At 40.9% G+C, this 15,340-nt stretch overlaps 2 protein-coding genes across 2 annotated transcripts; one reads left to right on the top strand and one right to left on the bottom strand.

The window, feature by feature from the left end:
• The first annotated feature begins 2,376 nt into the window (after positions 1-2,376).
• CCDC109B (coiled-coil domain containing 109B) lies at positions 2,377-5,901 on the top strand. Its single transcript, XM_010136314.1, has 5 exons — positions 2,377-2,510; positions 2,719-2,879; positions 3,696-3,899; positions 4,624-4,740; positions 5,702-5,901. Exons 1-5 carry the CDS (start codon positions 2,435-2,437, stop codon positions 5,777-5,779), a joined length of 636 nt encoding a protein of 211 aa, XP_010134616.1. The 5' UTR covers positions 2,377-2,434; the 3' UTR covers positions 5,780-5,901.
• Positions 5,902-7,520: 1,619 nt separating this feature from the next.
• Positions 7,521-15,112, bottom strand: CASP6 (caspase 6, apoptosis-related cysteine peptidase). The gene is made up of 7 exons (XM_010136313.1): positions 15,073-15,112; positions 14,257-14,299; positions 11,869-12,015; positions 11,376-11,452; positions 10,738-10,913; positions 8,371-8,527; positions 7,521-7,759 (listed from the first exon to the last, which is right to left on the bottom strand). Exons 3-7 carry the CDS (start codon positions 11,982-11,984, stop codon positions 7,521-7,523), a joined length of 765 nt encoding a protein of 254 aa, XP_010134615.1. The 5' UTR covers positions 11,985-12,015; positions 14,257-14,299; positions 15,073-15,112.
• Positions 15,113-15,340: the final 228 nt, after the last annotated feature.

Below are 15,340 nucleotides of genomic sequence, written 5' to 3'. Positions count from 1 at the left end.
TTTGGAATAGAAACATTGTCCGCTTTGATTAAAATAATGACTTAAATAGTTCTCCGCTCTGTATTTTTCAAGTGCTGGGCAACTGCAATGTTGTAATATAAGAGAACAGCTTAGATGTTTAATTTATTAGGAAACCGATACTGTAAAAAGAAACTACTGCTCAAGTGCCGAGAGTTGAATTTAAACATTTATTATTAAAGAAAAATTATGAAGCCTTGATTTAGTGCAGACACTTCTGTGTCATTTAGTTGTTAAATGAAACCCCATCTTAACTGAAAGTATTAGTGCTGTGTATGATGATTCATTTTCTGTGGATTTGATTCTGTAGACAAAAAATGACCCTTTGTCCGCTTTGGAACACTTGTGCTTAGGTGTAGAAAGGAAAGTAGCCTTTTGCTGAAAGCCTGTGGGGAGTTTTCTAATATAAAAACCCCTCCCTTAAGCGCAGACTTTTCTGCTTTTTGGTTAATGAAAGATTGAACAGGTTAATAAATCGGTGTTGTATCACATCCAGAACAAAGAGCCTGTCTGGCACTTCTTTTGAAAAGCATTTTTTGCTTAAATGTCACTTCATAAATGCCACCTAATAATTTACATGCAAATGAGCTTTGATGTTCTATTACACTATTAAAAAAAAGAGAGAGAGAAAGAAATGTGTGGATGGGCACATTAAAATTTCAGGTTTTGGACTGAAAGTGATAGCCTTTCAGGTTTGTTTGGCTACCCACACAGGGTGGGATGAGGAGCCAGCTGAGTTCAGTAGTCTCAGCCTCAGCAGATGGAGCCCGAGGGCAGAGTTCCAGTGAGTAAATAACTGCAGGTGTGGGGTTGCCTATGGTGCCTTTCTGTAGTGGACACTTGGGGACAGATGGAGGAGCTGGGGCAGTAGCAGTGTGACAAATATTTGTATGCAAAAATCTTCATAGTTTGTAGCCTGATCATTACTCATCTCAGCAGTAAAGCTGCTGTTTTCCACCACTGCCCACCCATTCGCAGGGCGGGGAAAGATGTCCCTTTTATGTATAGGAAATGAAGCCAGGTCAAACAGCTACTCTGTGGCTTTTGACCCCCCTCCATGCCACAGCAATGTGTCCAGCAGCAATGCTGTGTGGCTCTGGGGGTTTTGGGGCCATCTGAACCCCTGGGGGGCGGCTGGTTTTACTGGGTGGCTCTGGGATCTGCTGGGCTTGGGCCAGAGAGAGCTTTGAGGATCCACTGTTCCACGTTGCTGCTAATGACCGCAGGAGCTCTGTCTTCAGCTCCCCATGGGATGTGATGTGTTCCTTTGCCTCAGAGCTGTGGTGAGGTGTGGTGGATGGTGAAATGAGGAGGAGAGAGGAAAGCCGTCAGGCAGGAAGAGTAGTACCATACTAAATAAAAGCGATTATTTACAAACTTCAGTCCCACTTAAACAGGGGAAACGAACAGCGGAGTTGAGACAAAACTGATATTTTACGTTTCAGCAGACGTTTTGATTACTTCTGCCCTTATGTATTGAATGTAAAATGGGAAGGGATCCATTTCCCATTTGGATGCAGCTATTTCTGCTGCTATCAAGAAATAAGAAATGTTGCCAAAGTACTAATCTTGCAAGATCTGTTGCATTGAGGATGCCCTGGGAAGGGCTGCACTGCGTCCATGCTGTTGGATGAGAGTGTTGTGGTCCATCGACCAGTGGCAAATCTCCTGTAAGCCCTAGGCAGACAGAGATACTGCCTTTTGGGTGAAGGACATTTGTCAAAGGATAGAGAGGAAATGAAAAGAAGAACAAATGTAAAGGCAGCATAAAAATCATCAACAACCAGCTTTCCTGACTGAATGTCAAAGTTGCCCCCTTGTCTCTGACTTTAAGCCATTGAAAATAGATAGAATTTTTTTTTTCCAGCCTGTTCTCAGTGTTGCTGATGGGGTAGCATTCATGTAAATTTTTATGAAAAAAGAGAAGTAGAAAGGGGTTCTCCAGCTCTCTACTTTGTAATTCCCAGTCACAAGGGATAGTGAGACAGTGATTTGAAGTACCATTAATAAAAATCTGAACACTGCTACTGACACAAACCTGTGTGTGAATGGATAAACAAAAATGCAGATCTTTATATTTTGCAATTTGTTGCTGTTTTATTCTGCCCTCGCCTTCCCAATGGGTCGATTTTAGTCCTTATCATAACACAAGAAAAGTCAGGTCTGCTCATAGCAGTGACGTGTCTGAATGACACTGCTAGAGAAAGCATTTAGTCACACACTTTGTGTTGATGCGTTTCTCCTTACTGTTTAGTATCAGTGACCAAAACACAGTTACCTTCTAAACATAATTAATAAAGAACTCTAGAACTTTTACAAAGGGATATTGGCTAAGGTTTAAGATTCCCTATGATTAACAATTTAGAACTTAAATCTTTCTTCTGCAGATGGTAGCAAGGTCTCTGCTGCAACCTTGATGGAGGTCCTATTGATGAATGACTTTAAACTTGTTATCAACAACACAGCATACAGTGTGTCACCTGCTGTTAAAGGTAAGAGCAATGCTTAATAACTCTGATTATCTCACTTCCTCTAGTGGAAGGCATGGGAAATCTCGGAAAACTGGAACTTTCTGGAGAAGGAAAATTCTGTTTGGGGTTTTTTTTTACCATGGGATGGTCTTTGGGGGTTAGACGAGGGGAGAGACTGAAGGAGGGTGGGTTCTTGAAATGTTTTAGATGACAAATGTTTTCTTTTCAGATAAAGTGAGTAGTGAGCATGCTACTGAAATGGAAGATGTCAAATCCTTGGTTCACAGACTGTTTGTGGCTCTGCATTTAGAAGATCACCAGATCAGGAAAGAGAGAGAATTGCTACAGAAGCTGGACTATCTGAAAGAAGAGCTGCTGCCTCTTGAACAGGTTGGAAAGTGGGGTTACTTTTATTTTTAAAACTCAGAGGCATGTTTTCCATCAAGAGTTAAGTCCTGTGATAGAAGAAAATCAGCATGAATGGCTGTTTTGTTATGTAAATGAGGGTCAGTTGAAATATAATTCAAATTATTTTAAATTCAGTTCTTTTCCTTCCTGCTATGCACATTCCCTGGGTAGAAGCCACAACACCTGGAGAAGGCTGTCATGAAAAAGCCTTAGCATGGCTAGTGTTGGGATTGAAAGTCCACTTAGTCACCTGTTGCCGTATGAGTTCTGAATGTATGTTACAGAAAAAACAATAGTGAGATAGAAACCTGTGGTTTAGGCGAGGGTTTTTTGAATCTCCAAGGCAACAAGACAAATAGTGTGTATTAATGGTTGCCAGAATCCAGGAAGTCAAGGTATGAATGTTGATGTAGGGCAGGCTAAGCTAACACAGCAGGAGGGGAGGAAGCCAGAAAGAGCCTGACAAAGCGGACAGATTTTTCCATGGTTTCAGACCTGCTTTGTGAGGCCCAGCCTCAGCATTAACCAGAGCTGCCTGGAATGGTGAATGGAAATCCAGTAGACATAAATCCCTAGTAGTGGGAAGGGAAAATTAAAAGCAGGATTTTTTGGAACACAATAGCCAGGAGATCTGGTTGCTCTTGGATTTCAGCTCTTTTCTTTCTCAGCAGACTGAGTGAGTCAGAGGAGTCAGTAAAAGGTCCTGAAGAAGGATGTAGCCCAGCAGGATTTGCAGAGCTGCTCATCAGAGGAGCACTCATGTTTGCTTGAACAGGATTCTATTTTTCTTTTTCTTAGATGAAAGCCAGAATCATGGACAGTGCAGATGCAAAGACTTCCAGGCTTCTCTGGGTTGGCTTAGCTTTGATGTCAACGCAGGGGGGAGCGTTGGCATGGCTCACGTGGTGGGTCTATTCGTGGGACATCATGGAGCCAGTCACATACTTCATCACTTACGGGAGTGCCATGGCTTTCTATGCCTACTTTGTTCTTACTAAACAGGTGAGTCTTCGTTTTGTAAATGTCTGGAGTACTGTAAAGGAGGAAAACTGACTCTGAAAACCATAACTTCTGTGGGCTGAATAAAATATAATTCAGTAAGAAGCCTTGTCATCAGACAGGTTCTCGATCCCTGATGTGGCTGGATATCAACGTTGTGTTACGTGAAATTGAGCCAGGTGCTGTTACACATGAACTGCAGACCAGCTACTGAGCATAAGTACTATTTGTAAAATGTCATAACCTAGGGAAGGAAAAGTGATGAAAGAAGTCTCTCCTTTTACTGAAATTTTTGTAGATTACTCTGAATAGTAAGCAGCACCTTGCCCATCGTGGTAAAGGGAGAGCAACTAACAGTGCTGTGCCAGTTTGGGAACGCTGCCTTACAGAAGCAGATCACTGAACAGCAGCTTTTGTTTGCTGGAGTTTATGCATAAACGGAGCAGGGTACCAAACTGTTTGGAACTCGCATTATTGAAGTATGTCTTTATTATAATTGAAAATTCCTTCAGATGTGATAGAAATAATTCCTACCATGTGTCTGAAAGGTCCTTATGACCGATAAGGGCATAACTTCTATGTAGCCTCTTAACATGTGTTTTGAACTAAGTAAATTCTTCCTGAAAGAGGCTGAATTTCTATTGAAAACTCACTTGTACAGATTATCTTCTGACCTCTACACATTTTTTGTGCTAACCTCAAATAAGTACCCTGCTTTCTTCACCAGGACTACATTTACGCTGATGCCAAAGACAGGCAGTTCCTCCACTACTTCTATCGGAAATCCAAAAAACAGCATTTTAATGTGGAACGATATAACAAGCTCAAAGAAGACCTCGCAGAGGTAATTTAAATACAGGCCTTAAATAATGAGGTAGTGTCTGGCTAAAGACTTTTTCAGTAAACTCTCACCTAACAGAAAATTGACCTCAAGGTTTGCTACTTACATTCAAAACAGCGTGTTGCTTATCAGCCAGTTTCAGCTGTTCAAATAACCATACAATGTTTGCCATTGATGTGTAAACTATGTCAGTAAGTCATCAGAAAGGGAGACCTGAATGAACTTAATCTAAAACTCGTAAGTCAGTTATCAGCCCTACACGTCCATTTTTTGCATACTCTAATGTGTTGCATTTTTGGCCATTTTAATAGAGTAACTGCATTGCTTTTGGAGACAGTATGTTTGCTGCACTGCTGTGGTAAGACAATTTCTTGCCCTTCTTGGAAGGGGACTGTCTTGCAGACTTCAGCATTTGACATCTTAATCCTATTCCCTGGGGAAGAGGCTTAGATTTGCAGAATATGGGTGACTGGATGGAAAAGGTGGTGTGTGCACCTAGGAGAAACTTGTGTGGTCTTTGTGAAAAAGTGTAGCAGATCTCTCAGTCCTCAATTCTTACTCTCCCAGCCCATTCTGCCAGACCTGTGTTCAAAGTCTTGTAAAAGAAAATTTAAACTAGCCCAAGACACCCGTGGTTCAGTGTATCATTTCATAAGCCATGCTTGACATAAGGCTAGAGTTTGATGCTTTTTAAGTGGCCTGTGAGTATGAATTCTGTAATTGTAATTTCAGGAAAATAATACTTTGGGTGCGGGTGATGGAGTGGACGGGTGGAGCATGTGCTTCTTTCTGGGGACTGGCTGAATGACCCGAGCAGGTCTGAAATGTTCAGCATCCTCCGTTTGATTCATTTGGTTTCTTGCACAAGACCAGTGCCTTCTGAGAAAGGAAATACACTTAATGTGTGAAAGAGAAAACGGTGGGCTGCAGAAGGATGAACTCTCACTCTTTCTTGCACTGGCAGGCAGAAGAATCCCTGAGGCGTCTGCGCCAGCCTCTGCGCCTGAGACTTCCAATCCAGGAAATCAATGACAAGGACTGACTTTGGTTTTGTATATATTTGAATTGCCCTTTCAAAGTTGGTATGAACATTTAGTTACTCTATAGAAACTGGGTATTTTTAACCACTGTAGTTTTGAAAAGTTTCAGTAAACCTCTCTAAAAATGATTTGGCTACTTGACAGTTTGGGTTTCATTTTTTTGGGGTTTTGTTTTTTTAAACCCTATAAAGAATCTGCTGAAACAAATTTCTTCAAGGTACTTGTCAAATCTCACTAGTAAAACAGAGGTGTTCTGCCTGCTGGTAAAAGGACAGGCATGTTTTATAGAACAAGGGCTGACTTTTCAGTTCCATTTACTACAGCACAGCAGTAGCTCATAAAATAATTAAATCCTGCATTGAGGATTAAGGATTTTTTTCCTGAAATTACTGTTTCCTTTTCCCTAGCTCTGTGTGTATTGACTCCGTTGGTGTATCACCATTGGTGGAGGTTAGACTTGCATTACAAGTAAGCATTTTTAGTAAGTATTTCTGGAAAAGTAAGATACATCAAACTCACTTACTATAAAATCATTTATGTTTCACTGTTGCATTTTATTAAGAGAATTTATCAAAACATTCAAACATACATGATTTATACAAAGCTTAAAAGTAGCCATAGTTAGATGTAACAACTATGACTCAGAATACAGTGTATGAAAAGATTTAATTAAAGCAGAACTAATAAATCAATTTTATACCCAGGAAAATGGATTAAGACACTTTTCTCAGCTTGAGTTCTCCATTGTTCCCCAGTTAAGTATATGTACCAATAATGTAAAAAATAATAAAAGAAATACTCGCTTCTAGTCAGCATGATTGAAGTTACTGATGCTGCCATAGTAACAATCCTATGGCGAAATGTCCTGTGGTGACAAATGCGCTATCACTGCTGTGTACACAATGACACAGAGTGTGGCTGATCTCTGGGGCCAAGGGGAGGCACAGTCTGATTGAACACCAAGGCCTGAAGTAGGAAGGTTTGCTTATGCTGTATTTTGCAGAGCTGCCTAAAGGTGTCCAGCAGTTGTAAGTGAGCCTGGAACCTTGAAATGATTTGCTTCAGCTTTAGAGATGCGTATAAGGTGAGCTTACCCAGAGCCACGCTGAGCAAGCGGTACATGGTCTCATTTCACTATTGCTTGTTTTTCTCCTGAGGATGCAAAGCACCTGCAAGCTCAAAGTGTACCGCAAACATAACCAATGTGCAAGCAAAAAGAAGCCCCTTATGTATAACTAACACTACAATTGTACTCAAGTAGTTAAGTTCCTTTTCAGTGTTGAGAGAAAATTAAAAAATGTCTAAAAAGCTCAATAAATACACAAAAATCGGAAGGTGGATATTGCTGTCCACTGATTTAAAAAGATGCCCTACAAACATATTCCCTGTCTCCTGTGCTCTCAGAGCAAGACAAGCTAATGTAATGCAACATTTGAAATGTTTTGGAGATAGTAAAATGTGCCATAATTAGACAGCAGTCAAGCAAAAAACTTATGGAAAAAAGTAATCTAGAGTACCAATTTCGATAAGATCTGAGCACCTTTCCCCAAATTCCCTGAGATTAAAAGAGCAGTAAGAGCACCTTTAAAATTGCTTTAAGTTCTTAGGAACTATTATGTGTACAAACTATAACGTTTGATATCAATGTTTTTTGCAAAAATCTTGTAGAATATTAGTCTCCTGAACTAAGATGGTTTGCTGCTTCACTTCTGCAGTTGATGCTTGTCATTGTTAAAAAACAATCTACTTAGATTTTGGATGAAAATACAATTTTTTAGTTAACATTGAGGCAAAACAAGGAATTTGTTTTTTTCCTATAGCATTAATGTCTCTGCATATATCCACTTGGCGATGAGATACTTTCCTATTAACAACAGTAAGAATTTCGGTGAACTCCAAGGAAGAGCCGTGCTTCCTCAGTGCCTCACACAAATCTTGAATGTACCAGGAGCCATTTACAGTTTCGCGATGAGAAAAGTAACCTATTGTAGAACAGAAACATAAAATTATATCCAGATGTAAACAACAATGCCACTTGAAAAATATTCATGAGAGTTACTGCTCGCTAGCTGCACCCGTAAGGGGTTACTAATGGGTATAAAATTTTACTTTGCCAATTAGATGATTTCACTGAAAATTATTGATGGGATATGGCTTTGAGATCACTTAGAGTGCTCAGCCAGGAGAAGTATGGTTCAGGGGCTTACAGGACTGTATCTGCATACTGCAAGAGAGCAGATGGGACTGTGGACAAGATACATGGAGGACCAGAGAGGACAGCCTTGTAGCACAGGGAAATTTATAAGCCACCAGAATCCTACGATCCTGGACAAGAGGAGAATAGTTACTGTCAGGAGACAGCTCAGCAGCAAAAGCGATGAGAATGTTTCTGCTCAGCAAATTAACTGCAACCTTGATAGTTTTTTTTTAACTTTTTCCTTAACATGTGAGGCTCTTTCCCAGGTGAGATGTCACTTACAAGACATGTAAAACAGGTGACCTGGAACTCTACTTGTTATTTTGACTGCAAAATGAGGAAGCGTTCAAGCTTGTTACAGTCAAGTATCAGACATCAGTAAATGATAGAACTTACCTTGCGCCACAGAGTAACACATTATGAAGTCTGCACCAGCAGGCAGAGTGTAGACACCAGCTGCATCCACTTCAGTCTCATTGACAGTGGGTTCACTGCTACCATCTGTTGAATCCTGCACAGTAACTGGATCATCGTGTTTATCACCTCGACATGCCTGTTGGTGACAAGTATGGTTATGCTTTCACCTCTGCCATGCTCACCCTACACTAATATGATAACTTCTGACACTAACCAGAAGGGACTTGAGTTAGTTAGGTGTTGCACATTACCATGAGTCTAGATTCATAAAGACCCATTTACTTCTCTATTAGTTAAAATATTGGTTATGAAGTCCAGTAAGAGCCCTGACATGATCACAAAACTGTCGAGATTGGAAGAGACCTTTTGATATAACCTAGTCCTATCCCCCTAGCTAAAGCAGGTTGTCCAGGTCTATGTCCAGTCAGTTTTCGAGTATCTTCATAGATAGAGATGCCACAGTCTCTCTGGGTCACCTCTTCCAGTGTTTGACCACCCTCACAGCAAAAAAAGAGTTCAAATTAAACTGCCACACAGTCTCTATACATGATCAGCTCATTATATATTTATTGTTTCTTGACTGCAGAAAAATGATCACTATCACTGCTATTTTCACCTGACAAAAAAAAAAAAAAAAAAAAAAAAAAAAAGTGTTTTCCTGTGTTGAGACAGAATGTCATGCGTTTTTAGTTTGTGCCAGTTGCCTCCTGTCCTGTCACTGGGCACCACTGAAAAGAGCCTGATGAGATTCCCTTGAGCCATCTCCTCCAAGCTGAACAGTCCCAGCTCTCAGCTACTCCTCATGAGAGATGCTCCAGTCCCTTAGTAATCTTTGTGGCCCTTTGCAGGACTCACGCCAGTAAGTCTGTATTTTTTTTGTACTTGGGAACACAGAACTGGACATAGTATTTCAGCTTCAGCCTCATCACTGCTGAGAGGAAGAATCACCTCCCGTGGACCTATTGGGAAGGCAGCACTGAACAAATGCTCTGAAGCACAGCCATCATTACATGCTGTTACACTTCTGCTTAGTCTCAAATGTGTTAGGTTTTTTGTGAGAAACCATAAGCCCAATATAGTTGGTGTTGCAGAAAGACTATACAGGGAGGTTAAGGTGGTAAAAATACACTCAGAAGACACAAAGCAGATAAGGAGCATTACTTAAAAACAATCACTAAAGCGAGAAACATGAAAATCCTCTTCCATTTACAGTGATGAAGCTCCTCCATCCTTGCTTTTTCCTCTGATTTCCAAAGATAAATGCTGTACCAGTTGTGCTGCACAAGAACTCAGATGATGAACTATGTTAATTCGCTTTTTGATGAGTGTATATTATAAACGTTTCCAAGTGTTACTTGTAACTTAAAACTGAAATAGGTAAGTATTTTTCCATCTTTTGCACCTGGTTTAAAAAAAATTGAAGCTGAATGAGTCCTGATGAAAGATGAATTAACAATGTGGTGATTCCTGCAGCGGCCTTGTGCATGAGGAAGCTTTCATTTGAAAAAAAAGGTAATTCTTAGAATTACTCTATAAACTATTGCAGTTATAGTCTTTCTCATTTGAGTTTGTTCACTGTAAACTGGATAAAGATGGAATAAAGCCGTGTGTAACCTGGTTTGACCCCGTAACCGACCGCTTTGAACCGGAGGCTGGACCAGAGGCCTCCTGAGGTCCCTTCCAACTTGCATTATTCTGTGCGCAACGGAATGAAACCAGAGGTTACATATGGGCTTTGTTTGACCATTTAGCACAAATGGTATTTCTGAGACAATAAAGCCTTAAACTGATTTTTTTAAAATTCTCCAGAGATGCCAAGTTTTAGTCATGGACAGAAAAGAAACACCCCCACCCCCCAAAACCAACCCCAAACAACCCAACTCCTGTAAGGATCAAGTAAAGGGACTTGCCTAAAAGAGAACTGTGAAGGTGAGGAAGTTTGACACCCTTCTGCAGCCTAGCCTGGGGCTCTGAGGTGTGCATAGTAGGAACTGAGCTTTCTCCAGAAAACGATACTGTCTTCTCTGCCATTAAATATACACTGACTGTCAGTCCAACATGGGCTTAATTTGGGTTGCTCATCATAAAATTACTTCTTCCTAAATACAGCTAAAATCATAATATTAATACTTGTGTACATAAAGTTGGTTTTGGTTGGTTTTTTTTTTATTAGGGAGAGAAGAATCCTTGCTTTAAATGCCTTTAAGGAACAGTTTTCCATACTTTCTTTCCTAAAGATGCAGAAAATTTCCCTCGGGAAAAGACTGTATCAGGAAAACTGACCTCTGTATTACAAGAAGACATAGGTCAGTATTAATGCCACTGAATTCAGAACAGACTTCTTACCTGAATGATAAATATCTTTGGTTTTCCTACCAGACTTCGGCACTTGTCTCCTCTGAACATGTCTGTGAGTGTCTCAATTTTGATTTGGGCATCATATGCATAAACATGATCATTCTCACCGTGGCTCAGGATCACACAAACAAAGCAGTCAGCATTACTGTGGTCATCCTTGGAGGCTGAAATAGTCGAGTGGTGTTCAGGTGACTAAAGAGTGATCTTCGGGTGTAAAAAAACACTCTACATTTGTATTGTATCATTTACTCTCCAGTCAGTCTTTTTCAAATTAACCCGATCTTCACATAGTGTAATACTGCAGAGATTGGAAGGTGCAGTGATTTGTCATGGCTGAAAGTAAAGGCCACTTTAAAGGAAGTGAAGAATGGAAGTAAAAGAAGTAAAAGGAAGAATGCTATTAACTTCTCCCAGCTGCATGTACTTTCTTTCAGCTCGTAGTGACTTCATCAGTTCTCTCCACAGAAGCTTCACTTGCACTGCAAGAAAATAATCTGAAGTCTAACCCTTAAGCCCTTCTAATGTTAAACACAAAAACTACCTTAAGTTAGATGAAGAGAGAGAATGGAAGATACTGAGAAATTCTGCTACAGATAGTTAGACATAACAAATATAGAGTCTCCTACCTTTATAAATTTCCTGCAGCACATCTTCTGCTTTCAGATCATCAAAATGTCTGACTTCAAATCCAAGGTCTGTCAAACTATTGTTAAAACACATCAGTATTAGCAGAAAATCTTGCTCAAATTGTATGTCAGCTGCTTTCCCTATGAGAGAATGACTATTCACGTTTATGCATTACTTATTAAAAAAACCTACTTAACTTGATTTTGAAGCCAGACTGGTATAAGTGCAGGTGTAATACCTATAGTTACTGCAAAGAGTTTGTCCTAAGAGAGCTCTGGACTCATTGAAATCAAAGGTCTTGCACCAGCAGTTTCTGTGGTTTCAAGGCAGGTGCTTCGAAGCTGTTCTCTTACGGCTTTCTTTGCCAAGGCTGCATACATGCTCATGCCTGCATGACTAAATCTTAAACGTAAGATTTAGTTAACTACTAATTTGACCATGACTTGTGAAATTTAGCTTTTTAAACTTTACAAGACAAACCAAGATTCTTACCTGCGTTTCAGATTGTTTCTGTCTGCAAGAGTCCCACGTCTGTCTGGCAGCCTTAAATGCCAATAAAAGTGCTCGTGATTGAAGATTAACGCAATTCCTCTTCTTTGATGGTTCATTTTGTATTGCACCGCAGGATCAAGTGTTTGTCTGTTGCCAGAGAAGGAAAACTTCCTTGATGAGTTAATGGCTAACTGAACTCCCTCCCTGTATTCCTGGCAGCTGACGTGTTTTAATTGACTAGAGACTCGGAGGATCCAATTTCAGAAGATTAGACCTCAGAATGTGCACTCTTTTTGGAAGAGCCCAAATCACTAGGTCTGTTTGAAAAGACTGGGCACGTTAACCAACTCAGTAAAAGCAAGTGTTGGGTGTGTACTGGGCCCTAGCAGGTGGGCTGAACAATTTCTCTACAATGCATTTGTATTTTCTCTCATCAAGAGGTTGTTTCACTAGTAACACAGTAAGGCATGTAACAGCGCACTTTAGACGTGGCTCCAATTCTCCATGTTAAGTGTTTAGCTAATATTATTTTAACATAATGGGATAGTGCCTGCGTACTTACTGGGAATTGTAGCTGTCTGAGGTTTGCACCAAGCACTTACTTCCAACTAAACCGAGTGCTGCATCATAAGCAGTAGACTATAAACTGGTGATGAGGTGGTATACATAGTGTATCTTGCAAAAGGAGAACAGATTTGTATTATCTACCCTAACAAAATTGAAAATATTACAAGTTTTTAGTAACCAGCCAATAGCCTCAGAAAACAGAAACTAAAAACGCTTCTGCTGACAGACAAGGCCAGTGTTACGGGTGCACTGACCAGGTCGCGCTGCCCTAGGACTGGCTGTAGTCAGAGCTGTCATTTTTGGCACCTTACTGTTTTTTTTTTCTCCTGCTATGGAATGTTCAGTTTGGTGCAACTGGTGGAAGAAGTTGCTTAGAATATTCACCTCTAGACATTATTTAGAGATCACAGTTTCAAAATGCTTTTGTTTCACTACAAAATATACAAAGTTATCCATAAACTATTTCTGCTTCTCCACTTTATTATGAGCAGCTCCTTAATAAAACATCTTTTTGTAATGTCTGCATGAGAATTCAAACAGGGGTTTCTACAATGTTGGCTGGATAACCAGGAAGAGAAGTGAAATGGGGTGCATTATTTATCACACTCTCCCCAGTTTGAGTTCTTAACACGATAAAATGCAAAGATGATAAACTTTAGCCCTTGTAATTCTGAATGGTATTGCACCTGTACCAGAGTAAACCAGAGTTTATTTGGGTTTGGCGATTCGGCGAGACATAGGGCTAACAGGGAGTTTGGACAGTTAGGTCCCTGGATCCATTAAAGGATGGTTCCCTAAATACAACAGCCGCTCTGGAAGTAATGCCTCCTGTTTTATTATGACGCCAGAGATGGTACGTGGGTGGTTTGGCAGTAGAGGTTGAACCTTCCCACCAATATTCCATTAAATTTTGTTGCCGTGTGACAGGCAGCAACAGAGGGGCAGTGTGACAACATGGTGTCTGATACGGGAGTGTGCATGAAGCAAAGGGGTGTAACTGAATTCCTCCATGTGAAAAAAGTGGCACCCATGGACATTCGTTGATGCTGCTGAATGTTTACAGAGACCAGCAGCGTGTGTCAGCACAGTGAGGGGGTGGGTGGCGCGTTTCAGCAGCAGCGACAGTGACGGTGGGTCCCCTCCGCCGGTGCAGATTTTTAAAGGAGCGTGGCACGCAGGCTCTTGTTCATCGCTGGAGAAAACGCCCAGCCCATGGGGGTGACTGTTGAAAAACAGTGTTTTGTAGCTGAGAATCTGCCTTATCAAACAGTGTTACTGTGCTCTTCGGAGCTGTTGTAGTTGCCGTGGAAACTACACGGAAATAAGAGGCATTCCTTTCAGAGTGAGCTATGTAGTTCTTCCTCTGCTCAGCTGTACTCACTGAGTGGGTGAGGCGAAGGAAGTTATCAGGCAGGTAGTTCACCTTTTCCTTGGCTAGATGATGTTGTAAGGTGGAGTCGGGAAAGTTCGGGGAACCATTATCCTGTGGTCCCTTTACCTTCCTTCTAGAGGGATATATATATTCCTGTGCTGCATTCTGTCACCTGGTCCACCCAACTGTTCCATAGACTGTGATGGAATTTTTGCCGTGGTCTCTGCACGTGGCCCAACACGAAAGGAGGGCACTCCTAAGAGTCCCTTCTGCATGCCTTCGTGATAAGAAGGGCGGTTCTACATCTGTTGTAGCTAAAACTAGAAATGTGTTCTGTGAGTGGGTGGAGTTGAGTTGAATAATCCAGTCACGTTCTTAACAAAAATCAGAAAACCCTGCATTGATCTCAGTGCCACAGACCATCTCTGTCACTGCCATCAGAACTTTACCTTATATCACATGCATCCACTTCTGTGATGTTCTGATTTCCATCTGTTAAGAGATCAGTAAGTGATTTAGCCACTAAATCATTCATTAAAAAGAAACAATTTGAACTTGTACATCCAGCCTTAAAGTTTAGCTGGTAATGTGAGCCAAAACCTCATTCCCACATCAGGTAAGCAGGCATGCAGCTGCACAGCGTCATTAGCATTTTTCTGCACCCCCAGATTTTGGAGGCCATTCTTAAAGTTCTGACTTGAACAGTTCTGCATTTTTGGTAGTCAAGACATGGGTATTTTCTGTCTGTCTGTGTATCAGTAACTATGTAGAAATATTCAGAGATCATGATTTTATATAATCATCTAGCTGGCTGCGTTTACTTAAACAAGAGTCTCCGACTCAGTAGTTATGACTTGACATTATCTAAAGATACACTGGTGTGTGTTGTATTTCATGTAATGCTGCTCATGCAAAGCTGAGCATTCTCTCCGAGGCTGGATGCAGCCTGTGAGTCACAGCAGGTACTATACCAGTATGCACAGCCATAGCGCTGAGAAGATGCAGGATTGGTACCTTTTCATGTGTGGAACTATAGGGACACAAGCGTCTCCACTAACTAGCAGAATGCACATAAAGGTAACGCTGTGGGAACAGCAGGCAACTTCCACACCTTGGGACCGTGCAGAAGTAAAGACTTGCAAATGGTTAGGCCAAAATATTTATTCCTTTTGCTTAAACCTCTCAATAGGCTATAAAATCACAGCTCATGCTACTAGTGGTGGAGACCACCTACCACATCAAGAAAACTGTCTGTTATACCGTACCTGTGGTGGGTAATGTAGGTCTGCTGTCCAGCTGGACGTGGCCTGCAATTACGAGAAAAGAAGGGTCACCTGTACGTGTGTTTTACAAACTGCTTTGTATATATGATACTGCCTCTTCACATCTGTTTGTTACATCGTTAAAGCCTTCTGCAAAACAAACTAACATAGCTCTGTGTGGACAGAAAGTTCATAAAGACGTTAGAATAAACGTGCAGAAATCAGGACTTGGCTTTAGGAGCTTTTATGTTAAACACCACAGCACCGGAGA

Source organism: Buceros rhinoceros, unplaced genomic scaffold (genome assembly GCF_000710305.1).
Source record: "Buceros rhinoceros silvestris isolate BGI_N320 unplaced genomic scaffold, ASM71030v1 scaffold8925, whole genome shotgun sequence".
Classification (NCBI taxonomy): Eukaryota; Metazoa; Chordata; class Aves; order Bucerotiformes; family Bucerotidae; genus Buceros; species Buceros rhinoceros.
The sequence above is the reverse complement of the archived record's forward strand: the minus strand, read 5'-3'. Positions and strand labels throughout refer to the sequence as shown.

Bases quoted from the DNA above. Each gene is read 5' to 3' on its own strand.
- CASP6 (XM_010136313.1), bottom strand. From the start codon at position 11,984: ATGAACCATCAAAGAAGAGGAATTGCGTTAATCTTCAATCACGAGCAC. The intron at 11,453-11,868 runs GTAAGAATCTTG...TTTTAACAATAG, and splicing joins AGAAACAATCTGAAACGCAG to TTTGACAGACCTTGGATTTG. The intron at 8,528-10,737 runs GTAAGAAGTCTG...TGTCACCAACAG, and splicing joins CAAAGATATTTATCATTCAG to GCATGTCGAGGTGATAAACA.
- CCDC109B (XM_010136314.1), top strand. From the start codon at position 2,435: ATGGAGGTCCTATTGATGAATGACTTTAAACTTGTTATCAACAACACA. The intron at 2,511-2,718 runs GTAAGAGCAATG...TTTTCTTTTCAG, and splicing joins TGTGTCACCTGCTGTTAAAG to ATAAAGTGAGTAGTGAGCAT. The intron at 4,741-5,701 runs GTAATTTAAATA...TTGCACTGGCAG, and splicing joins TCAAAGAAGACCTCGCAGAG to GCAGAAGAATCCCTGAGGCG.